The sequence below is a fragment of the Pygocentrus nattereri genome, chromosome 12 (genome assembly GCF_015220715.1).
Source record: "Pygocentrus nattereri isolate fPygNat1 chromosome 12, fPygNat1.pri, whole genome shotgun sequence".
In the NCBI taxonomy this organism is placed as follows: domain Eukaryota; kingdom Metazoa; phylum Chordata; class Actinopteri; order Characiformes; family Serrasalmidae; genus Pygocentrus; species Pygocentrus nattereri.
Genome location: NC_051222.1, coordinates 32,996,540 through 33,022,871, shown reverse-complemented (window position 1 = coordinate 33,022,871; position 26,332 = coordinate 32,996,540). Strand labels below are relative to the sequence as shown.

General features: G+C 37.5%; 1 protein-coding gene across 1 annotated transcript; it reads right to left on the bottom strand.

Annotated features, from left to right (window-relative positions):
* Nucleotides 1–10,113: 10,113 nt before the first annotated feature.
* On the bottom strand, nucleotides 10,114–26,034 carry LOC119264670 (adhesion G protein-coupled receptor E1-like). Its single transcript, XM_037543294.1, has 11 exons — nucleotides 26,005–26,034; nucleotides 19,412–19,489; nucleotides 19,110–19,293; nucleotides 18,174–18,287; nucleotides 17,654–17,832; nucleotides 16,413–16,466; nucleotides 13,846–14,052; nucleotides 13,019–13,251; nucleotides 12,631–12,697; nucleotides 11,272–11,547; nucleotides 10,114–10,193 (listed from the first exon to the last, which is right to left on the bottom strand). Exons 1-11 carry the CDS (start codon nucleotides 26,032–26,034, stop codon nucleotides 10,137–10,139), a joined length of 1,479 nt encoding a protein of 492 aa, XP_037399191.1. The 3' UTR covers nucleotides 10,114–10,136.
* Nucleotides 26,035–26,332: the final 298 nt, after the last annotated feature.

Here is a 26,332-nt window from a genome sequence, read left to right as displayed (position 1 = left end):
CATTTCTAAGGTAATGAGAGCTTAGGAAGCAAGTTTCCCCTTACTCAGAGTCCAGTGCTCACTACACCAGACCAGCCAACACAATTGTGTTAATATGGCTTCCAGAGACAATTTTTACACATTATGCCCTTTAGTACTTGACATCCTCTGCTCTTTACATGGTCTACCCCTTCATGTAATGTAACTAAACTCATCAGTACAACCCACTCCACATCCAGTATTCCTCTGTGGACATCGCATGGCTATGTGTATGATTTTGCAGACTTATTAGCAGCAGGTTTAACTGAAACACCTGAACTCAATATGTGTGTGTTTATATATCTCAATATGTCTACAGCAAATACTGTAATTCTACAAAGTCAACTCTTATGACAAAATAGAATAATGGCCCTAAAACTACTTACGTGTCATGTAAACTCCTGTGATTGGAACAAGGTAGTAGAGGGTCAGTCCTGCACCACAGTCTAGATTCTGCACACCATCACTGACTGGATCACATGAGTCCTGGGAAACATCTACAGAACTTTCATTGTAATTAAGCCAAAACTCATTATTGTCATTGCTGACAATGTTCTTTAAGCAGTAGTAGGCCATACTGTCTCCACCTATACCAGTAAAGCGGTACCACCCTTCTTTCAACGTAATATCATGCTTTTGCCATTCAGGAAAGGAGCTGAGTTTTAAACCAATGTTCCTCCATGGGTCAGACAGAGTGTTGTGACATTCACAAACATCTGACAACAAAAAGAGTGAACAGGAGTGAATAGCTATCTCCTTGTGTATATGCATGCCAACACAATAGATTAAACAGTATTATTTCAGAGATTTGATGAATATTACCATAGTTGAGGCATTCTCCCCACTGTCCATCTCTGGTGTAGTTATCAGTCGTGCTGCACCATGGGTTAGGGCGATCAAAACTAACACAGTCATCATGATATGATCCATTGTAAAAGAACGGAAAAACACATGGAGCTCCTTTAGAATTCCCCTTAGCTGTAACATTGTCTGAGCAGAAACAAAATGTTAAACACGTTATGTTGATACACCTTGACATTATATTGATTCGTCTCATCTTTCTTTTACCAAAAATACATAAATCACCATTGGTGTAGAATTAGCATTTCTGTAAGTCTTAGCCATTGCATTGTACCCATTATGAGGATTGTACTAATATTAAAAGCTACACATTTTGCATAGTTTTTTACATTGTTACTATAACTTTTTTAGTTGATGTAGAATTGACATGTTTGTTTCAGGTAAGGTTTAGCCTTATTGCTAATAATTTTTTCCTTCCTGAGCCTCCAATACACTATTAAACATCAAGTTTCAGTTCCAAATACAGGCACCATATTTATGTATTGTAGTAGATTAGTGTAAAATAGAGGGAGATGTAGAGCTCTGGGAATTCAACAGGCCCTCTGTGTTCATGCAACACTTCCACAACTCTTATCTGAAGAATGGAACTCGGAGGGACTTATTGATCTGGTGTTAATGTAATTCTACATAGCCCACCTCACTTTGGTACAGTGGGTACAGAGCAGCCACCTAGGCCACTAGGTCAAATCCCTGTACTAGCTCAGTGCTCAAAGGGGATTATTTCCCCTTAACATTTTCCACATACCAGTGAATAATGTACAGGGCTCCCCTCAACAATTACACCCTCTCTCTGCAGGTGGCATCTACTGAACCTAAAAGAGCTGGGGTAAAGCAGGTGTGTTGGAGATTTGGGGAACCTGGTCATTTCCAGGATCAGTGTCCCATAGGCGGGAACCCTGGTCCAGATCCTTGATTCAACCACTTGATTCAAAACATGGCATTGTGGAAAGGTAAAAAGGTGAATATGGTGTGTATGCACAGGAATATACCGAATTTTGCTTGACGTTGTCACTGTTGATTTTTGGGAAGAGAGAAGCATAGTGTGAAGGTGGCAGTTAGTCTTCACCTTAACCATGCTGTGATTTGTGGGACAAATTGACCACAGTTTGAGCAATTACTCAAGGAGTTGATAAAAGAAGGGTTCTCTAGTGAGAGATGGTGTGCGACTTGATGGTGGGCTTCCTGGTCCATCCTATACTGTTCCAGAGCTGTTTCCAGGGAGTGGGGACTCATTCTGGAGTGGGATCATTCCGAAGAGAGATATAGGGAAATGCCTGTCATGCCTATGAAGAGGTCATCTGGGTCAGAATAAAACACAATCCGTTGATGAGACAGTTCCTGAGGCTGGCTGGCTATTAATGCCGATACATTCCTAATTATTCGGACATCACCAGTCTGCTGATTTGTATCACTAAAAAGGGGGCACAAAGTAAAGTACCATTGAAATGAAGTGTCTTGCCATCAAGTGGGCAGTTCTACCCCTTCACTGTTACCTGTTGACATGTCCTTTCACTCTATGTTCAGATCACACCTCACTCCACTGGCTTTACCACGTGAAAGATACCAATGTCTGGATCACCTGCAGTATCTGGCCTTGCAGCCCTTTAAGTTTGAGGTGGTCCACAGGCTGGGGGCTTAGATGCTGGTGACTGATGCCTGTCCCACCTTGCTAAAAGGGGATGTCACCTACTGGCTAGACAGATGCTCAGTTTGAGTCGTGTGGTGGGGGTATGTAGCAGCAGGGGTGTGGTCAGGCTCTGTGTGGGAGCCAAAGCACTGGTTTGACTGAGGGAGTAGTAAGTGTGTACACCCATGAATAACTGTGTCTCGCTTTCTACTAATATGCCTCTTTTTCTGTAGTAGAGAGAGCCAAGAGAGAGGAACAGAAGCAACAGAGAAATCTCATATATGAACAGTGAGCTTCGGCTGAATGACAAGATTAGCGACAGACTCTTGATTTTGTTATTGATGAGTGCTGTATGCTCCAAGCCTCTAATCATTTGTTTCATTGTAAGTGATTTAAAGAAATATCTCTGCACCTCTTTGTCTGCCTCCACTGTACTCCTTCCTCATTGTCCCATCAGGGTAGCACAGTTTGTTATGGTTAAATATTGATTGATGTAGCTTGTATCGCCCTGAATAAAATTCTGAAACAGTGTTTTTCACGGTGACCTTACACTGTGTGTAGGAGAGTCCTTCCACATTAACTCAAATATATCAAAGACTATAAAACAACAAAATAAGCATTACTGCTCACAGCAACAGACAGAGATATCTGAATGATTTGGCTAATACTCCAAAGTTTCCCTTGAATTTTGTAATGTGTTGTTCAATGTAAAATATATATATAACTGAAGTGATGCTAGAAATAAAGTGATAAAGGTTGAGTGAAGGTGCCTTTTGGCTTTACTTACAGTAAAGTGCAGGTCTAATCCCTCTGTGAAGGACATCGCATTGTGTGGCACTTTGTGACACAATTGTAGGTAGTTCTGTAGTTAGTATGAGCACAATGACCCCTGGTGGAGAGACACATGTGAATTTATCATCTATTTATCTATTTATCATCATACATATTCAACGTGTTTCAATCAGTGGCAAAACACAGTTCAGCACATATTCATCCTTTCAATTCTAAAGCCTAAGACTGCCAATGTGTATTCATATCAATGAGGTTTTGCCATTAAAGTGTAAGTATTTTGTATTCTGGTTAATATAGTAATCAGCAATATTTGATCATATTTTACTATTCTGAAATCCTTAGTCATGGCTTCTAATTGTATTTATACTTAATGGCAAATGGCAGATTATATTGCAATAGGATTTTTAAAATAAGCCCTTTTATTACCTTTTTTTGAAAACAGACACTTGAGACCTTTCCTAAAGAATCCTAAACTTGATTTTTCTCTAACCTTCCATTTTTGAGTTAAATGACCTGGCCGTTTTGAGTTGTTTTATCACAGGCCAATGACTTCTTAAAATAAAAACACTATCCATGAAAAAATACAGCCTGGATTCACACCAAATTAAGGCACTAAATCAGCATTGTAAATGATCTGAGAATAAATGATGGTACTTTTGCAACTGCTGCATTTGACACTCTAGATGATACAACATGTCTTAAACACTTTGACTCTTGAGATGCTTCTGGGATTGTGTTTTTTCCACACATTTAACTGGAAGACAAAGATTTGTTATTATTGCTACATGCCTCAGATAAGTATAGTACTCTTTGTGGTGTACCACAAGGCACTGTGTTGGGTCTGCTGTTATTTTCTTTCTATGTATGATTTTCTAAACAGCACGGGGTCAGTTTTCTTAATTAGATGATATAAATATATAGTGTGGCATATATTTAGCAGGGCAAAAACTTCATGAACAGTAAGGACGCAGAATAATAAAGCAGAACTGTGAAGTTAGAGTTTTTGAGTCATGTCATATCTTGGTGCCAGTTATTTGCCTTGAAATATGTGTACATTAAGAGCCTCTTAAAGTTACTAGATTATGTAAAATTACAATAATGCCCAGACAGTTAAGTGCTGTAAAAGGCAAGCCAATAAACTAATTATACTGTAATGTAAGGTAATAAAGTAGCACAATGTAAATTTAAATTAGAAACTGTAAATTACCAGTATTATACTGGCGTCTGTGCTGCCAGTAATTTACTGTAAAATGTACAGTAGGAAAATAAACAGTAATTTTACTGTAATGCAATCATACAGTATCAAGCTGTAAATTAAATTTATAGTATCTACTGTTAATTTACAGTACTGTATTGGCGTCTGTGCTGCCAGTAATTTACTGTAAAATTTACAGAAAGTTTTTACAGTGATGCTTTGGACTGGGTGGGACCACTTTTGTGAGGAAAAAAATGTCATTCTTAGCCTTCTGGAAGTTCCAGATACATCAATGACTGGACATATGAGGAGAAGCTTTATCAATCAAACAAATACAATTCTATGCATGTTCAAAGATATCAATATTCTATTCATTAATGACCCCTTAATATCATGAATGCACATTCCTACATATTTCATGGCACTTTTCAGCTCGCTGACTTCAATTTATTCCTGAGACAAGCTCACTTGGGATCAATAATGCGACATTTCCTGCTAAATATGGATCTTTTAGGTTCCCACCTTCTCTAAGACTCCAGGAAAACACTCTTATTTTATTTAATTCTTTTTTACTTTGTGTAATTCATAAAACTATAATTTGAATCTCTTAAGCAGGCTTACCATGCACATGTTATCACAGCCTGTTTATTCCCTGAACAAATCACAAAGTTTACACTAAACATCACTGAGTTTGTTTTTAAATAATAATAATAATAATAATAATAATAAAAATAATAAAACACACTCCTGTCACAAACACAGAGTTTTAGTTCAAAGTCAGCCTTATTTTAGCCACAGCTGAACATCCTCTGCACCCCTGTCCCTCATGTCTACATCTACAGTTAAATTCTGTTGTTTTGAAGAAAATTTGCCCTAAAGTTGGAAACTCAGCTTGGAACATTAAAAACGGTCATACAAACAAATCTTTTGCTGTGTTTTTTGTGTTGTATTGGTGATACAAAGCTGTGGGTTTTTGTACTGGCTAGCATTTTTGAGTGCAGATCAAAATTAGGTAGAAATTTCACTACTATCAAAACATTTGGTTGAGTTTCAGTAATAGTGTAATTACTTTGGTAGTGACAAAGTGGAATGTTGTGTCATTTATCTCAATAAAATAAACATAATTAAGGCATAATGTCACTTAACGCAAAAGGATTGTAGTCTAAAGTACAAGATATTCAAAATGCCATTTTCTTTTTAACTCTTGATGTCAATTAATTTAGTAGAATGATTTTATATATATATATATATATATATATATATATATATATATATATATATGTATATATGTGTATATATGTATATATGTATATATTTTATATATATAAAACCAAATATGCAAATATTCACACATTTCTTTACCTGCTTCACTGATCTGTTACTGATACTCAGTTAAGACTTTAATCATAGGAACCACTCAAAATTGCCTTACCATAAAATAACCTGTTGCAATGCATCATGCCCTTCCCATAAACAAGCATCATTTTACAAAGGACCTTTACACAGTCTGTCTTAAAGTCTTACACAAAGTCTTGAAGTCCCCCAAATAAACCCTCCCTTGCCGTAAACAAGAGACAGCATTACTCACTTTTGAAAAGGTAGTTGATGTTTACATCCATGTTGCTCATTTCTTCTGTTGATTTCTCATCCACAGAGAACAGATGAGCGTTTTCTGAGAAATGACTTTGAATGTGTTTTCATATATGTGGCTGTATAATATCTGGAAACGTCATTCATTTGCCTTTTGAAGGTGAGAATTGCCTACAGGCAGTAGAACAGCTTTTCGTGGAACAAAGGAACAGAGGCACATAAACAATGTTCCTTTGTTCCACATAAGACTGTACTACTGTTTATGATAACTGTATATGTCAAATGTAAATAAAACTAGTAGGACACACATGAATATGCAAATTCATCAGTGCTATTGCGTGCCTGTGCACGTCTTGTCAACCGGAAATCTTAATGAACATGGTCTTAGAAAACAACAGTCTATGGTTGATTCCTTTGTATTTCAGTCAGTTGATCCCTTCCTATGGTGGTTCCAAGAGTGTTGAGGATCTGTTACTTCTTATACATTTACAGCCACCTCCTACATTCCACAGTGTGTAGACATTAAACCAATCGCTGACAGCTGTGCAGTCATCATCGTACCTAATTCAAAGCTACAATACAATGATAGTAGAAAAAAACGTTGGGACTTGAGTTGGACGTCCTCTCAGATTCAGCACTGGCTTAAATATTGTAATGACTTTTGATCAACCACAGTGCAAAGCCAGCTCTGAAATCATGTTTGTAATTAGCATTCTTGAATAAAATACTTTTATTTAACTCGCCAACAAGTTTAGCATTTATCTTAAACAACAAATTGTCTTTTCACACCACTTCGGCAGGGGGGATTCTTCTGCAACTTGTGCCAGTAATGACTAATAATGTAGTAGTAGTAGTAGTAGTATGAGTAGTAGTATGAGTAGTAGCATTTTATGTACTCAGAGTGTTTTAATAAACATTGTAATATTCAATTAAATCAAATAAACTGACATTTACCAATAGAATTATGTGAGACTTTCATTGTGGCAGCAGTGTCACTCTTGCTCAACGAAAAGAAAAGCAATCAAAATGTATTCTCGGTGGATTGGTTTTACAATTCCGTTCATTTCTTATTTCTGACATGCTGTAGTCACATGTCTTAAATGAATCCACAAAGGCCGACTTACCTAACAATAGGTCTAAATTGAAATGTTATCATCTAAGCATCTACATATCTAAATTGCAGCTGTATCTTCTCTGTGTTTCTACTGTTTTCTGTCATGCAGCATCAGGTTTTGTTTGAATGGCTCCAAATTTAACAGCAAAAATTTCAGCCTGTGCTGATTTTACATTGTTTCCATTGGGTGACCAGCCACCACGTCAGGTTGGTGAAACATATCTACCCACCAGATGTAAATATTTAGCCACATAAAAATGAAAAAATAGATTTGTTTGACAGGTTGAAGGAATAATTGTAAATGTGATTAGCTGTTTTGTCAGTTGGGTGTGGCACTTGTATAAGCCAGTGGTACTTGTATAAGCCCACTCCTGATGCAAACTATTTAAACGTAAGTCATTCTTTGTCTTGTTAGCAATGTACTTGCGTTTGTATAAGTAAATTCACCCACTTTACCACAAATAATATTTAGTATCACCAACACAGCTGAGAGTTTGCAGACCTCTTTTCACACAGCTAAGCAAATAAAGGCCAATTTAAATAATTACAAAGTGAAAAGTCCTATTCTAGAAGTGAAAGTGTGCATAAAGTGGTCTTCTGGCACAGATCTCGAAAACCTAGGTATCTATTTTATAGAGAAAATACTGTTTTACTCCACTATGAAATGTGTGCATGAAGTGTAATGTCTGTTGAATGCACCTCAAGTTTAACATAAAGTCCACACAGCCAATGGAAAGTCATGGTGCTACAGAAGCATCCACCCACTTAGTTTGCATGATCACAACTGTCAGTACACTGTGTGCTTGGAATGTGAAGGCACCTCCATTTAGTAATAAACATTTTATTTGAAAAAATAATTGTATTAATTTAATAAAAAAAAAAAAACAATTTTTTTTCTTTCTAATTTTCTTCAAATCTTGTGTCATTGTTTCGGATGTGTAGTCCTCTCAGTGTAAATAATATTTGCTCCATATGTTTATTGCTTGACATTTTGGATTATACGTCTCTGCTTAAATATACTAAATGTTTTATACTAACTTGTTTCGGGGGCACTTGAAGCACCATAACAATTCTTTGTCTATTGCCTTGTCACTGCAGGAGAACAATTCTCATGGAAGATGGTGAAGATGGTGCAATCTACCTAATCAGAAATGTTAACAGAACAATTCTCTGTCACTAGCATGATTAACAGTCAAACATGGTGGTGGTAGTATGATGGTGTGAGGATGCTTTACTGATCAGGGCCTGGATGACTTATCATAACTGATGGAAACATGAATTCTGCTCTCTACTTGAAAATCCTGCATGAACATTTTCAGTCATCAATCTGTGATCTGAGGCTCAAGCACAATTGGGTTATGCAGCAAAACAATGACCAAGCAAGCGCACCATTGAATTGTTCAAAAGAAATTCAATATGAAAAGAAGATCTTGAAGTCATGACTTGACACCACATTGAGATGCTGGAATAGGTACATAAATGGGTAGAAATGTAATGGCCAGTACTGGAGATCGACCTGCGCTGGCAACCAGAGGGCAGTGCAGGGCTGCTCCTATTCCAAGGCGATCTAGTACACTTGTGGGATGGCATATTTAGTTTCAGTCCCACTCAGTAATTGTATGAAGTTGTAAGAAGAGGGTTTTTTTCTTGTCTCTTTTGAGTGTTGCTAAGTGTGAGATTAAAGAAATCTTTTGGTTAAGGAGCCTTCAGTTGGCATTTGTTTTTTGTTTTATGCTGGCCTGTTTCCTTGGCAGTCCTTTGTTCTCCCTCATGTGATAGTTTGCACACCCGTTTTCAGGCTCATTGTTTAAAGGATGCTCCTGTTGAGCTTATTCCACCTCCTTTGCGGTGGTGTAGTGGTAGCACTAGTCAGTTTGCCTTACTTGCTCTTTATTTCTACTGGTAGTTCATATAGAAGCATTCAAACTGTTGAAACAACTGAAAGTGAAACCACTGCTCTGATCCAGTTTCTCCCATAGGAGTGGTGTCACACCTCCTCAATATGGCCAATATTCAATATTGGTTTATGTCCTTTATGTTTAATGCAAAGTCATGTCATCATGAGCTTTGCCTTCTTAGCATTTTGCTTCTGCTACCTGTTATAAACGAACATGTTCATGACATGATCATTTATGATAAGTTTATTCAGTTTACCGCTATTTTACCTGCATCAATATTACATATAAATGCTCATAAGAAACATGTAGGTTCACTGCTGGTGTTGGAGAGTAAATAAAATGTCTATATATGTGTTGTAGACATCTACTCTGAATGTTTACATCTCAATGACTGAAATAATCTGGATTTCCCATTGACCTGTTGTGGAAAGAATTTAATGTGTTTTTGTTAAGAGAACAAGCACATTGATATTAAGATTAAGATGATTAAGAGACCCTTATTAGTCACACAATGGGGAAATTTCCCCTCCGCATTTAACCCATCTGGGCAGTGAAACACCACATACACACTAGGGGGCAGTGAGCACACTTGCCCGGAGCAGTGGGCAGCCCTATCCGCAGCTCCCAGGGAGCAATTGGGGGTTAGGTGTCTTGCTCAAGGACACCTCAGTCATGTGCTGTTGGCACAGGGGTTCGAACCAGCGACCTTCCGGTCACAGGGCCAGTTCCCGAACCTCCAGCCCACGGGTGCCCCCGTCTAGTGATTTAGTCTAGTGATAAAGAAATTCTACAAAAAAACAAAATATTTTTTGTATAAGTTTAAAAAATGAATTGTAATTCATGTTATACCACACACATGCACAAGAAAGTAGTCTGCATAAATGTTTGTCTTTTTTATCGAGAAGACTGTCCATGCTCCAGTGAAAATGAAATCACAGTAAGTTCGAGTGTAATTTTAAGCTGTTATGGTGTACTGTTTACAGACATTATCCTACAAACAGTAACTTTACTTCGTATGTGGATGTTGAGCTCATTGTTCCTTTAACTGGTTGTCGGCTTTTTGCACAGGCAGAACCTCATTCTACATTGCTCTCTGACCTGAAAGTGGAAGAGATGGAAAACATTTTAATGTAAAGAATGGAACTGAATTCAGTTTTAAATCTGAAGTACAGATTCAAGGCTGTTGATTTTTGTAGCCGATTATGTAATTAATGAATAATTACTATGTAATTAATGATAATAAGGTCATAGTGATACACAGAATAAACTGGCAGTGATAACTCTAGACAGACCTTAAATGGTTTTAAACACACAGAAATCAGTTTATGATATTTGATTAACCACAAACTGTTTCAGAATTCTCATCAAAGTGATTTATGTGCGTTCCAAACTGAATCGGTGTAGCATTTTGGTTCAAAACATCCAAACCTAACATGGCAAATATTTCATTCCGACCCTTGCTCTAAAGTTTGAGTACACCTTTTTAAAAAAGTGGAGCCACAAAAGTTATTTAAGCAATACTATAATAGAGAAAAGGTGTGTTCCTTAAAGAACCCAGAAGAAGATATGAGTGTAAAGAACAATTTAAATGTTTAAATATTCCACATATAATGTACCATTTCCAAAGCAAGTTTAGGGTTCTTTCAAGAAACCTTACATTATCTAGAGGTTTATCAAACCTTGAAAAGATTCTTCACACTTATGTCATTTACAAATAAAGATCTCCATCCTTTTGAGAACCAAAACCTTTAATCTGTTTTTTTTCAAAGGTTCTTTAGTAAAGGGAATGATTCTAAATAGAACCATGAACACTCTGAGAACTCTTTGAATGATTAAAGTGTTCTTTACACCATAAAACTGGTCTTCAGTTTGATGGAGAATGTAACATCAAAAAGGGTTCTTTCAGGTTTACAAGCTTGACATGATAACAATTGCAGGACCTATGTTGTTGCTATATAGAACACTTTTCAAAAAGGTTCTGTTTAGAACTATTTACATTCTCTATCAATCTAAAGAACCATTTCACGATGCAAAGAACCCTTGAATCATACAAAGATTTCTTTGAGTGCACATGGCTCTATACAGAATCATTTTCTTTACTAAAGAACTCTTGAAGAACCATCTCAGACATAAGTACATCAGAGAGGTAAGTTCAAAAGAGAAAACGATGGCTGACCTCTTTATTGAGGACACAGTGGGTGAGGAACATCAAGGTGCCCTGCTGGGAGTTGAGGAACAAGAAGATAATCTCCAGCACTTTGTTGTTGCAGGTGAAGAGACCCAGTATCCAGGGGCAACCGAGGATGAAGAACTGGGCCGTGGTTTTCAGCATCACACTTTGAATCACTTTCTTCTCAGCAAGTGTATTTTTTCTCTGCAAGATCTCACTGTTCAGGTTTCTCAAAGCGAAGGCGACGTTGATGAAGATGGTGACAAACAGGATCAGGTTTAGCTGCATGGTAAAAAAAAAAGAATCCTTCAAAATGTAGCTGTAAAATCTGCCGTGTAATCAAAAATCATGTATATTATAACATGATAAATTAATTTGATGACATGATCACATGAGCCCAAATGAACCTTCATTTCATTCATTAATAGCAATTTATAGATTTTTCAGTAGGTGTTTCAGGGCATATATATATATATATATATATATATATATATATATATATATATATATATATATATATGCCCTGAAACACCTACTGAAAAATCAATATATGTAATCAGGAGATATCAGATAATTAGATAACTTGCATGAGGAGGGGACATGTCAAATGAATACGAAAAAAAAAACAAAAAACAGGAGTTTACAAAACTGCCATTCATACAATGATTCAAATCTACTCCTAACAACCACCTGGAAAAGCTGCTAGACACCAAAACTGTCCCCATCAGATAAACAGCTCTCAAAAAAGAGACCTACTCCAAATTTCTCCTTAGCAATTAAAGAGCAACAAATGAGCGATACATTTTCCTTTGGATACAGAGAAAAGGGGACTCCTAACATGCAAGTGACCATCAAAACTGTCCCCATCACATGGACAGCACTGAGAACTTTCATCTTTCAGAGAGAGGAGAAGATCAAGCTGCTTCAGATCTGAAAACAGCCACAGGTCTTTTTGTCCGTCCATCCACAACGAGAAGATAAATTAACAAGTGCTACGGATCTGAAATGATGTGTAGCTGCCATCACTGAGAAAAGATAATAAACAACAGCTAAAGAAGAAGTACATATGCAAATCAAACAAAGAAGCTGCTGGTGTTTTAAAACGATGAACTGACCACCTCAACATCACCCTTGTTGGAAATCCTTATAGAAAGAATAATCACATGTGGTTGTCACACATGGAATGTTTAGACACTTCATGTATGTAATACATGTGACTTCTTTTATGTACTGTAGAGTCATGTAAAGTACACATTTAAATAATTAGCAACATACAGAAATATCTGACAATTATAACCAAATAAAACTGTTGGGGGGAAAAAGCAATTTCTGGATCATTTAAACATAAGAAATCATAACACTTACACCGAGAATGCAACACACAGGTCCCAAAAAACTCCAGAAAAAGTCCTTGTCCATCTTCAGCCAACATCTGAGTAGTGGAAAAAACAGTTCAATCAATTCATAAATGAAAGCGAATAAAAAAAACAAAAACCTTATGATATCATTCCATATTGTACTCAGCGATGTATGTGTTGGAGAATATGGAGAATAATACCCTTTGCCACCAAATAGGTTTTGGTCTTTTGGCCACTTGGGCTAGTTAGAGTATGCTCAACCAGCTAAACCCTCACACCCATGTTTGACAGCACCTCAGGGTGGAAATTCTGTCAGAATTCTCAAATAGCATGAGAACCATATTACCATTATACTGTCCAACCCTAGAGCCTACTGCCCCCTTCTCTGCACTTACTGTTTACTGCCGTATCCATCAGGCACTATTCCAGCAGAAATGCCCACTATTATCAGGGGAATAAGATATCCAATCATAGTGAAACATTTCCAGCCAAGCACCTCCCTCTGATTCGTTCTGATCTTTGATAGATTCCTCACAAAGATAAACAGCAGAGCAGCGTCAATGAACATCCACACAAAAGCAGAGAGGAACAAGAAGTGTAGAACACCTGCAACCACCTTACACGCCAACTGGACGATGAAAGAGAAATACAGAATCAATAATCATGACAACAGCCAAGCTGCAGTAGCCAAACATGTGAACCTTGAGCAGGGACTCAACTCTGATATGACCATGTTGTGCCATGTGTGCATTGAAACCTTTAATTACAAATAACGGAGACGGTAACATGATGCTGTTGTAATACAGGACATAATTTGTCATGATGACCTATGACAGCATATGACATCTAATATGACATGTTTAAGACATTGTTATGTCAATGTTGCCGAGTTCAGGTAAAGTGTGGCCTAAAACCATCATCAGCACATCTCATTTAATGTAATGAAGCACTGATTAGCCAAAGACTCCTAACACTGCCTTGGCCTACCTATGTAAAATGATCAAATTGTAAGTCACTCTGGATAAGAGCATCAGCCAAATGCCATAAAGGAAATAAATGGAACAATGTAAACATGTTCAGTCGTGCCAACAGATCTGCTTCTCTTGCCTCTATAGCATGCTATTTTGGCACTGTCAGCTCAAAATAATCCTCACTGTGCAACTAATGACTGTATGGAAATAATTCCAACCTGGCGAGGCTGCATGTTGATAATAACGCTCACCTGAGTAGCATATATGTCATCCAGGAATTGTTCTGTAAGCAGGAACAGGAGGTGAGCCAACAGCAGGCTTATGGACAGGTTGACCTGAGCCATCCTGTTCATTTTTGATTGTCGAAAAAGAGCAAAAGTTAACAGGGTCAAGCTCAGAAACCCCAGCCCGACTGCCACGGACACCATGTTGAGTAGGTTTAGATCTTGACTGATGACCTAATGGGTTGGAAAAGGGCATCTTTGTTAGGTGAATTTTTACGCAGTCTGTGGTTAGGTGTAAACTCCAATATAATACAAAATATCAGAACTAGCAATTCCTCCAGTTAGGGCTACACAATATGGACAGAAGACCATATTTTAAAGCAGTAATTTCAATCTCCGATACATAAATAGGACAATGGTGAACTCTAAAGGTGGCATGGTTAATACTAACATGTGTAATTTTTTGCAATTACTAGATAAAATAAATGTCTTAAGTCAGTATTTCCCAACCCAGGTCCTGGAGGCCCACTGCCTTTTACCTTTCTCTGCTTTAGCGCACCCCTGTTAACTCAATAATGGATTTTTAATGAGCTTATTAGTCGGATCAGGTGTGTTGGGAGCAGATAATACACTAAAATTGCAGGGCAGTGGGCCTCCAAGGACATGGTGTGAGAAACACTAGCTTAATTCATCTCAACACCCATACCTTCAGTCATTGGGCAGAAGGCAGTGAACACCCTGGACATGTCACCAGTCCATCATAGAGCACCTTATATCTGTTATAACTGTAGTTTCCAATACAGTTTGACAGGTGAGGGAGTTCCACTAATTAGCCTATAGCTCACTGGCTGGACTTTTAGCGTGGGATTTAACAGCCAACAGTCAACAGTCTTGTAGTCTTTTAATTTACATGTTTCAATGTCTTAGAGTTTGCAGTAAGGTTTAGTTCACTGTGCCAGTTGTGTGTTCATTGAGCAACATAAAAGTCACGAATATTTGAGAGCTGCATATAATAAACATGTTTAATATTTGTAATTTAAAATTGTAGGGGCCATGACTGGACTATGAGTAGATCAGGTAAACACTAGATTATACCCTCTTCCCACCACATGCTAAGCTGTGATTGATTTACAACAAGCTTGACATTAGGGCACACAATGGCCTCAAAATTGCACGGGTTATCCTGTATTTTGGGCCAGGCATAATGTTAAACAGGTACACCCCCTCTAAAACCTATAATTAAATTCCCCTAGTCTGCACTGTTAAAAATAAGAATACTGTGCAGATATATTTTACGTTGATCAAGGTACAAACAGCATACATGTTCCCTCAAAAGTACAACAGTGGTTTTGAGGTCCAAGTGTGAACCTTAAGTGAGTTTTTCCACATGGAAAGTACATATTTTTACCTTTTCATAACTAAATGTTTTAAAACAGAACAATACAATTAAAAGCCTGGAGATTAGATGAGATGTGTGAGATAATTTTGGTGGATTGTGGTACAGATTATGTTCGATGACTAAAGGTACTGAGATGTACCCTTAGGAGTACCACCCCGATGACAAGAGAGATACTGCCCCAGTGGCTGTTTCGTACCTTTATAAGAGTTTGTGGTCTTTTAATGTCCACAGTATTTATGACACAAGGAAAGCAAACTAGCTAGCAAAGTGCCATCATTAACCCTTTTGCTTAAGCAAGAAGTAGTTCTTACTGCATGCATCGTCTTCTCTGCAAGTGCATCTACATGCCGATTTGGAGTTTTTAGGAAGGGCTTTTCAGCCATATATTATATCCATGATCTAATATATGCTTGTTATCGGTCGGACGGTGTTGATTACTCACTTAACCCCCTATTTTGAGTCACTGGATTGGTTTAGGAATTTCACCCTCAATTTGTTCTCATCCTAATAAGTCAGCATCAAAACGTCCCACCCACATTTAGTCCAATGTTTCTTATAGTTGTCCTTAGATGAGATAACAGCTGGTCCTGTGTGGCTACAACTCTTCCAGACTCTTACCCTCGGTGAACAGTAGAATTGCATGATGAGAGCAAAAGTTCCAGGGTAATTGATGGACACCACAGTGTGACTGCTGTTGGAAACAGTATTATGACTTTCAGTCATCCACTCACTGCCTTTCCAAGTCACACAGGCTGTACTTCCTTCATGGTCAACCTCCTAGCAGAAGCGAAACATTGGACGAGATTATTAAAAAACAGTTGGCATATCTTCCATTAAACATAATATTTACAGGTATACGTGAGGTATGTTGATGCTTTAGTATCTGTTTTTTGTTCTGTTCTTGTTCATTTATTTGTTTGTTTTAGAAATTGAAACATAAAATATTACTGTGCAGGGCAGGGGTAGTCCAGGATCAGAGTTGGGAGCCACATAGGTGCTAAATGTTAATTATCAGAGGCAGTTTTCTATGAACTCATACAGTCCCATTACAGCACACATTTACCACTGCTGAACACAGGGACAAAAGCATGTTTTAATCACTCTCACTTCAAACAAACTGGGGGCTGTCTAGAGATGGTTAGAATGGGCAAAAGAACTGACTTCAGTGACTCTGAACATGACAGTTGAACATGACATGAGAGTTGACGCTGGGGATGCTGGTTGTTGAAACTCCAAAGTAGTTGCCATCCTGAGATTTTTTAGACACAAGTTTTAAGAGTTTAAGAAGAGTGTAAGATTCAAAATCTCTCAGTAACTGGCCATTCTCTGGACGAAAACAACTTGCATATCACAGGAGCCAAAGGAGAATGGTGAGATTTATAGAAGTTAGTATATGGGGCACAACCAGATAAATCATCTTAATGCAAAATTTTTATGCAGAATGTTATCAGAATTTGTCCTGAATGGGTTAAAAGAGTGGAAGAAATTCAGTTTTCTACATGACTGTCTGCACAGGTGACCAAGTTCAGCCCTTCATGCCTGCACATTGTTGAAAACATGTATTGTCATTACTGCAGTGGACTGTGTAGTAACCAAATCCCATCTAACATCTACAACCCCAATTCCAGTTGGGACTTCACTGGAATTGGGATTGTATAAGCTGAGGTGGAAAGAATTGTTGAAAGGTGAATTCATTGTGTTGTAAGGGCTAATTGACTGCTGGTTTAGTGTACAGAATGAAATAGCCATTCCATTACTCCTAACATTACTGCAAGGAAGCCAAATATCTTTTTGCAGTGTTATTACAGTCGTAACTAATTTTCTTTATGAGTTACACTAATGCCAGCTTGATTGTACTTATGATCTTATAGATCAGTGGCAAGGCTAGCAGTAAGTGTCAGTTGTACTTATTAGCCTACAGGTCAGTTGTTGGAGTCACAGTGAGGGTTGGTTGTATTTATTAGCCTACAGGTCAGTTGTTAGAGTCGCAGTGAGGGTTGATTGTATTTATTAGCCTACAGGCTAAGAATCTGTTTTCATTCATACCTTCATTTGAAACAAGGCCTAGTTTTAAAATTTTACATTGATTTGACTGACACTGAGGTATTCTTTCAGTGGTGTTTGAGTAATGTTCCATTAGATTGGCTCTATCCATCCATCCATCCATCCATCCATCCATTCTCTAAGCTGCTTCTCCGTCAGGGTCGCGGGGGGGGTGCTGGAGCCTATCCCAGCAGTCTTCGGGCGAAAGGCAGGATACACCCTGGACAGGTCGCCAGTCCATCGCAGTAGATTGGCTCTACTTTAGTGTAAATAATTATCTTTACTACTTGTTCTAGGTGGCTGGACTAGTACTTGTTTCAGGGGACTGGACTGTCTAAAGTACATTTCTTTGCTTAAATCTACATGTATTACAATCAAACATAAATAACTCACTGTAATGTGTTTGAAGGTGATGCGGGCCGGTTTGGTGAACTGGGTGTTGGTGACATTGATTAGTATGACTGACACTACAGTGGACAGGAAGACGGTCCCTCTAAAGCCATGCTTGATGAGGCTGGGATTCAGAATGCTTGACAAGTTGGTGTAGCTTATAAAAGCCACAGCAGCGAATCCTAAAATGTTAAACATACATGTCAACATAAATAAGATGTTTTTTATGACTCCTGTCATAATTACTGAAGTAACGAATTGTGATCAGTCAAATGACACTTCCAACCATAATCTCATTAACCGGAAGTTCATAGTGTACTCTGAAACAGACATACTGGAAGAATGCTTTTGAATGCTTGTCAGCGGGTAATTTGGGTATCAATGTTGACTCATGGGGAGGAAATTAGCATACTGAATAATTGAAAGCTTTTGTTTGAAAAGCTGGATCATATCTGAATAAAAACAAATTACATGATATCAAAAAATTCTAAAAAAAGGCAAATATAATGAATAAAATAAATACCATTGTTGTTCTTCGCAATCCCAATGAGGTCAATATCCAAATAATCATTGCGTGCATTGAGTTGAGGTATTTCTGTCAAGGAGGCTTTAGGTCCAACCACAAAAACCTCAGCATCTGCCAGATAGAGACCAAAATTTAGACAGAACATCTGATTACATAATTTAGGTGCTGTTTCAAGCTAAATACTAGACCTATACTTTCAAAAATACATAGCTTTTGGTGCATAAAGTTCCCCACTGTTGGGTTAAAAAAGAACTAAAGACAAATTCATCCTCTCAAACTGTAATAGGATTACTTATTACTTCTTGGGAGAACAGACATGTTTCAAATACATATAATGAAAGTTAAAGGGAAAAACTAACAGTCATTTTCAATATTTGATTTAGAAAAAACAAAACAGCCAATCACAGTAAACATCACTTGCATGTCAGAAATGCCAGCATCCCTGCATTTGAACAAGACACAGCTAGATTATTAACTAAATTATGTATGGATTATGCTGTTTGAAAACAAAAGTAGCCACTAGGGAAAAAAAGTTAAGCAGCTGCCTCAAAATAAAACCTTCATGAATAAAATGTCAAGTTTACAGAGCTGTTCCTGAATGAAAAGTCATTAATTTACATTTTTGTGTATAAGTAAAGGTGGTGCTCTGACCACCAACATTGACTGATCTTGGAAAAATGTTAAATTGCTTTAACACATGTATATGCAAAGGTTCTTTCAACTTTAAGAAAGTTCTTGATCTCATTTACAAAAATATTCCATAAACCATCCAATGAAAAGTTCTTTAGGAAACTATGTGGTTCTTCTATTGCATCTCTTCATAGAATTCTTATTGAAACCTTTTTTCAAAACCATTTTTAAAAGTGTAGGAAGCTGCATTCATTATTCATTACTGATTATATTATTAGTTCTCACGTTTGTGAGTCTACTTACCTACTGTTTGAAGATTGATGCTGATGGAGTAGTAGGTGTCTGTCTTTATCACAAGTCCAGACACCAGTTTCCTAGTGGCTTCCAGTACAGAATTTCCATACAAACTTAGCTCTTGTTTATCTATAGTAGTACCCTCAAAAGCCTTCACGCAATTCATTTCCTCATTCAAATACTCAGCTACTACCTGTCCAATCACAAGAGAGGCACATATTACCACAAAGCCAAACATAAAACCAGTCTGCCCATCAAAGATCTTGACATACATTCAGTTACCATTCAGGTCTTAGACAAATGTTCCTTACATTCTTTGAAAGCACTTGATCTGGGCCATCCACAATCTGCTCCAGAAGATCCTTTCCACATTTTGCTGAACAATGAACCTATAAAGGAAAGTCATGTTATGCAGAGAAATCTGATTGCATGTTATTATGAAACTAATCATCTTTTCCTAAACAGGTACTAAACTATTGCTGTGGTGGTTCCCCTCAATGGTATGTCTTCAGAACCTTTTTATTATGGAATTGAATTGTATCATATTCCATTGCAATTACTTTTTTAAATTATATTGACTCCACACATCTTGTCTTGTCTCCAGCCCTTTTATTTTATTGTTCTGTTTTAAAGCACTGGGTTATGAAAATGTACTACCTCATTTCCAAAAAAAGTTGGGACACTGCGCACAATGTAAATAAATGCAATTATATACAAATCATTTAAACCCTATACTGAATAACAGTTTGAACAATCAAATGTTGAAACTGAGAAGTCGTATTGTATTTTGAAAAATATTTGCCCATTTTGAATTTGAGGCTAACAATGAATTTCAAAAAAGTTGGAACAACAGTTGATTGGCAACAGGTCAGTGACATGATTGGGTATAAAAGAGAATCTCAGAGAGGCGGAGTCTTTCAGAAGTAAAGATGGGGTGGGGTTCACCACTCTGTGAAAGACAGTATGATCAAATATTGCAACAATTCAAGAAAACCGTTTCTCAACATAAAATAGCTAAGAACTTTTGCTTTTCATCATCTACAGTACATAATATCATGAATATATTCAGAGAATCTGGAGAAATCTCTGTATGTATGGGACAAGGCCAAAAACCAGTTTTTGCTGGCTATGATCTTTGGGCTCTCAGGCAGCACAGCATTAAAAACAGACATGATTCTGGAAATCACTGCATGGGTTTAAAAAGACTTCTGCAAACCACTGGCTATGAAAACAGTTTGTCACTGCATTCACAAATGCTAATTTAAAGTCTAAAATGCAAAGAAGAAACCACATGTAAAGAGGATCCATGTTGGAGTAATAACACTTCCAGCCTGATCAGGAAACCACATCAGCGCCTCTACTTCCTCAGAAGGTTGAGGCGTGCTGGTCTCAGAAGCTCAGTCCTCACATCATTTTACAGATGTGTGGTAGAGAGCGTTCTGTGCTCCAGCATCACCGTGTGGCACGGAAGCTGCTCTGTGGCAGAAAGGAAAGCTCTGCAGATGGTGGTGAAGGCTGCACAGAGGACTGTTGGAGTCAGTATTGAACCAGTGTCCCCACTATATCACCCCTCCACTATATCACCCCTACACATGTCACATTATACATGTCACTTTATACATTGCCAGTATTAAGATGTACACCTTCTACCTCTTACTCATGCTGCTGTGTTTCATGCTGCTGTTATTTGCACCTTACTATTTATTGTTTATTTTTCTTGGGAGTTGACTGGGACCTTGAGTACACTATTTTGTTCCACAATGTACCACATGTGATGTGAATGACAATAAAGCCTTATCTTATCTTACCTTCTCTAGGCCTGAGCTCATTTAAATGGACAGAGATGAAGCGGAACAGTGTAGGGGGGGGGGGGTGTATATACAACATATGCTGCCATCCAGATGACATCTTTTTCAGAGAAATCCTTTCTTATTTCAGCAAGACAATGAAATCCACATTCTGCATATATTACAACTGCATTCCTCCATTTTAAAAGAGTCTGGGTGATAAAACTGGCTTGTCTTAATTCCAGATTGTCACATTATGAAATCAAATACACAACAAAGGAGACCCTGAACTGTTGACCAACTGAAATCTTATGTCAAACAAGAACAGGAAAACATTTCACTTTCAAAACTACAGCAGCATCAACTCAGTTCTCAAACGCTTACAGAGTGCTGTTAAAAGAAGAGGTGATGAAACACAGTGGTATACAGGCTCCCATTCCAACTTTTATGGAATGTGTTGGTGGCATCAAATTCAAAATGGGCATATATTTAAAAAAAAAACTACAACATTTCTCAGCTTCAACAGTTAACATGTTGTCTTTGTAGTATCGTCCTTTAAAATATGGTTTACATGATTTGCATATTATTGCATCCTATTTTTATTTACATTCTGCTCAGTGTCCCAACTTCTTTGGATAATGGGCTTGATAGAAATATGTACCTTTCTTCTGTGAAAAACGTATTTGAAGCACTCAAAATAATCATAAGACAATTGCTTTACATGTGAAGGAACATTTACAGTGTTTATACCTTGATTAACAAAACTATACCTGCACACTACTATTTTTCTGACAGTATAAACAGTGATTCATGCATACCTTGCATTCTTCTGTTAGTGCTGTAATGAATTCTGGAAAGAGAGGATTGTTAATTAACAGCATAATTCAATTTACACATTTTTTTAAAATTTAATATATACATTATTATGGTTGCACAACTACAGTGTCATTGTATTTATATTATTCTTCTCTTTTATTATTCGCATTTTTCTGACAAAGTTTTGCATCGTAACTCATCCCGCAGTTTTCAAGATATCAACTCCGTTCCAACTCCAGATTATCCAGTCAAATTGTATGATTCCGGATTGTATACAGCTTTATGATCGGATGCACGGATTCCATGTAGCAATGGAATTTTGCAGATTTTTTTCACAAAAGAATGAATAGAGTGAAAAATTGCATGTCAATCTACTGTTGTTTGTTGCTCTGACCTGTACTCATCTATTTGTGTTTTTTTCATCCCTCCTTTCTCCCATTCATTTTTGCCCAAACCCCAACCCTCTGTTTTCCTTTGCTTAACAGACACCAAAATGCATGTACTAACTCCAGTCCGATCCCCAAGCTTTAATGCAAGTTTAATGACCCACACTCCTCTTTGTGTTGTTTTTTCATCCCTCATTACTCTCATAGACTTCTATTCATTTTTACTCTCGAAGAAATATACTTTGACTAACAGCCAACAAAAGACATGTCCTCATTTAAGGCAGGTCCTCAGGCTCTAACCCACAGCCACACTGACCCACACTTCTCTCTTTGCTGTTTTTTTTTATCTCTCGTTCCTCTGATAGAGTCTCATTTATTTTTACCCCAACAAAGCCCTAACCTTTCTTTTTCCAGTCAGCCACCAAAGTACATGTACTCACTCAGGACAGGTTCCCAAGCTCTAATCCACAGCCATACTGACACACACTCTTCTGTGTGTTGATTTTTTGTACCTTGTTCCTCACAAATACTTATATTCATTTGCAAGAACACATAGCTACACTTAGCAGCTCCCTTTGAACAATACCCCCCACACCATGGCAACCTCTAGAGACAAGCAATCCCCTAAAACTTTAGCTCAAGTTCTCTCCCCTCCTTAAATCAGTCTTCCTTAACTACCACTACATTTTAAAGGTACAGTCTGAACTCACAAACTGTTATTGATTCATTCATACCAGATATGATAAGAACTGTAAAGATCTGGCTACATTTGTGTGTGTGTGTGTGTGTGTGTGTTTGTGTGTGTGTGTGTGTGTGTGTTCAAGCAGACCAGCACCTGTGCATGTAAAAGACATTCCTGAGGTCAGGAAGCCAACAGGTGCAGAATTTCCAGAGTCACACACACAGCTGCCTGAGACATCAGAAACGTTACAGTGAGCATTTGGCCCACAGGATGATGCACTGCAGAAGGAATGATCTGCTGAGGAAAGAAAAAGATGATCAAAACAAACAAACCAATATTTCTCAGTTCACCTTTGAGATCATTTCTTTGATCTTATTCTCTACAGGGCCCAGTGCTATATTGGCTGTGTCTGAGTCATATTACCCACTGCTTAATCAGACGGTATTCTGAGACAGGAAGGTGCCCAATCATGTCCTAATTGAATATTAGCATAAAATGTGGCTTGATGAGGCTACTCCTTTCAGCCTTTTTATGTATTTATTGTTTTGGAAGCACAGGTGTATCTTTCCCTCCTTTGCATATACCATTATTAGCACAGGAGCATTTTTGTTTTTTGCTGTATTAATAAAAAAAAAAAAGTGTCTGAATACTTATTTAACTGTAAGCCACAAAAAGAGATTCAATCACAAAAGGAGATGGTCACTATTACTTTGAATGGTTATATATATTATCATAACAGTGTGAGCTTTCATGTACATCCTTTATGGAAAAAGGTGGGGGGAAATATTGTTCACAACTAAATGTTATAATTACATGTTTCAGATCATCTAATTCCTTTAATACAAGATAAAGACAACGTAAAGTAACACAAAATGCATGATCAAAATTAAATGATCATTCTATTCATTGAGAAGAAAGAATTATTCAAAAGCTATATCACCCATGTGAAAAAGTAATTGCCAATAAATCTAAGAACTGGTTGTGCCACTCTTGGCAGTAACAACTGCAATCAAATCATTGTGAAAACTTGTGATGAGTCTTTGAATTTGAATTTTGGCTGACAGCTCATTGCAGAATTGTTTCAATTTGCTAATTGAAAAATCTTAACTCGGTTCAGTGGTGGACTTGCTTGTGTGTTTACATGGGTTTTCTTTGTCTTATATTAAACATAGTCTGATGTTCTGAAACATTCAACAGTGATATAAATGCAAAAATAGAAGAAACAATACATTTGTATATAGGTATGTATGTATATATATATACACACACACACATATATATATATATATATATATATATATATATATATATATATATATACACACACACACACACACACACACACATTTGTGCAAGTTACCCACTAGTATTCCCATACCTTGACATGCTCTGTCTTTGGAACAAGCTTTTATGCTTCTAAATATCTGCATGGTCCATCATTAACATTAATAAATCATTTAGACCTACTCACGTGTGGTGTAAGTTCCATTCATTGGAAAGAGGTAGTAAAGAATGAGTCCTTTGCCACAGTCTAGACGCCGTGGACTGTCAATGACTGTATCACATGTGTACAGGGCAACCTCTGCAGAGCTCTGCAAATCGCTGGAATCTTTAAGAATAATACTCATGCAATAATGGACAATATTGTCTCCACCAATACCAGTGAGGTGGTACCACCCTTCTTTCATGTTAAGCTCATTCATTGGCCCACCAGGCAAAGAGGTGAGGTTAAAACCAATGTTCCTCCACGGATCAGACAGAGTCTCATGTGTCAAGCAAACGTCTGAGAAGAAGAGGACTGAATTAGTGTCATGTTGCAAGAAGACTGTATTCATTCTTGTTACATGTACACACTTCCAGTTAAAAAGCATTACCCCAAAGTTGGATTTAGTAATGATGCACACTGATTGCAGAAATAGGAAATAGACAAGTGTTAATCAGTGTTTTGTGGGACCTCCTCGAGCCTTTACTCCACTGTGTTAGGCTTCCAAATATATATATCAATTCTAAACGTCATGCTTTTTCTGTAGTATACTGTGTTTTTTTGCCTCCTCCTAGGAATCTTCTTGTTCCTACCAGGACCAATTATGTAACAAAACGAACAATTTTGAGCACCACTGATTTATCTGATCATGTAAGATCTCTGCTACTGTTCTTCTCAACAAACCAACAAATCAATCTTAATTATGCTTTTCACCATTCAATGAAATAGACCACAGCCAACAAATACAGGCTTACACTTGCAATTTCACAATTTCAATGAATTTTGAGCTTGTAAGTCAAATTACTCTTCAGTTTTTTATGTACTTGAGAGTCTGAGAGAATACAGATCCCTGCTGGTGACATCCCATATAAAGAAAACCAATGTGTGAAATACTAAGTCATGGCCATGCATTAGCTTGTTCCCATGTGTTAATTTGGCCAAAACTTATTAAGGCATAGAAACGAGATAAGTAAGCAATGGCCACAACATTGTAAGGCATGAGAATGATGTCATGCTTTTTTAAGCTGTGGTCAAGGCCTTGTTATTTCATACCCACACCTAAGCTGTGGCCTAGCATTAGGATCTCATTCCCATGCCTTGGCTGTGGTATTATTTTTATTTATAGGGATGTTATCAGCAGGGCTCCATAAGAGACTGACAGGAAAGAATTTGAAAACAGTATGTATGAATTCAATGTTTTGTGAGGACTGTGTCAGGACGAGCACCTCATTCTGATTGTATGATCAATTTTCAGTCAAGCATATAAAAGCAGAACCTGATAAGTTGCATCAGGTTGTATTTCTGCCTGTATTATGCCTGGAAAATAAATGAACCTAAATATTTGTTTTGGCATGTACAGTTCTAGGAACATCTTAAAATTGGCATTAAAGCATTACATTATGTAGAGGTTCTTTCAAAAGCTTCTCCCACTGTGACGGGGAGCGAGGAGGCGGATGCACGTGCTGAGATAAGAGAGTTTAATTATGGGCATATCCTGGGTCATAGTCTAAACAGTACAGGTTCAATTAGCCAATACAGGGAGCAGGAGAGACAGACATGACAAAATAAACACAGACATAAACATTGAAACACAGACAGAGATTCAAACAACACACAGTAACCAGAACAACCCCCCCCGCCAAAAAAAAAAAATAGCACATCTTAGCAATATCTTTTTGACTAGTGGTATATAAAAAGGTATTATTTCAGAGACTGATACATTATATTGCCATTGATTGACGAACATTACCGTAGTTGAGGCATTCTCCCCATAGTCCATCTCTGGTGTAGTTATCAGTCGTGCTGCACCATCGGTTAGGGTGACCGAAACATGCACAGTTATTGTAATACGCTCCATTGTAAAAGAACGGAAAAACACATGGGGCTCCTTTGGAATTCCCATTAATCGTCATATTGTCTGAACAGAAGGAAATCAACAAAAGTTAGGATGTTAAACGCTGGTAGTGGCATAAAAACCCATGCTGTGGTCATCACTAGCTGGATATACAAGACGAATAAACCGATGGGCCCAAAGTTTTAATACACTATTCTATAACCTAAGAACAGCTTCACCAGTT

Coding starts and splice junctions, on each gene's coding strand:
- LOC119264670 (XM_037543294.1), bottom strand. CDS start 26,034: ATGGACTATGGGGAGAATGCCTCAACTACG. Junction 18,288..19,109: donor CATCAATCTTCAAACAGTAG/GTAAGTAGACTC, acceptor TCTATCTGGCAG/ATGCTGAGGTTTTTGTGGTT. Junction 11,548..12,630: donor CTGTGTGTTGCATTCTCGGT/GTAAGTGTTATG, acceptor TTTACCATGCAG/CTAAACCTGATCCTGTTTGT.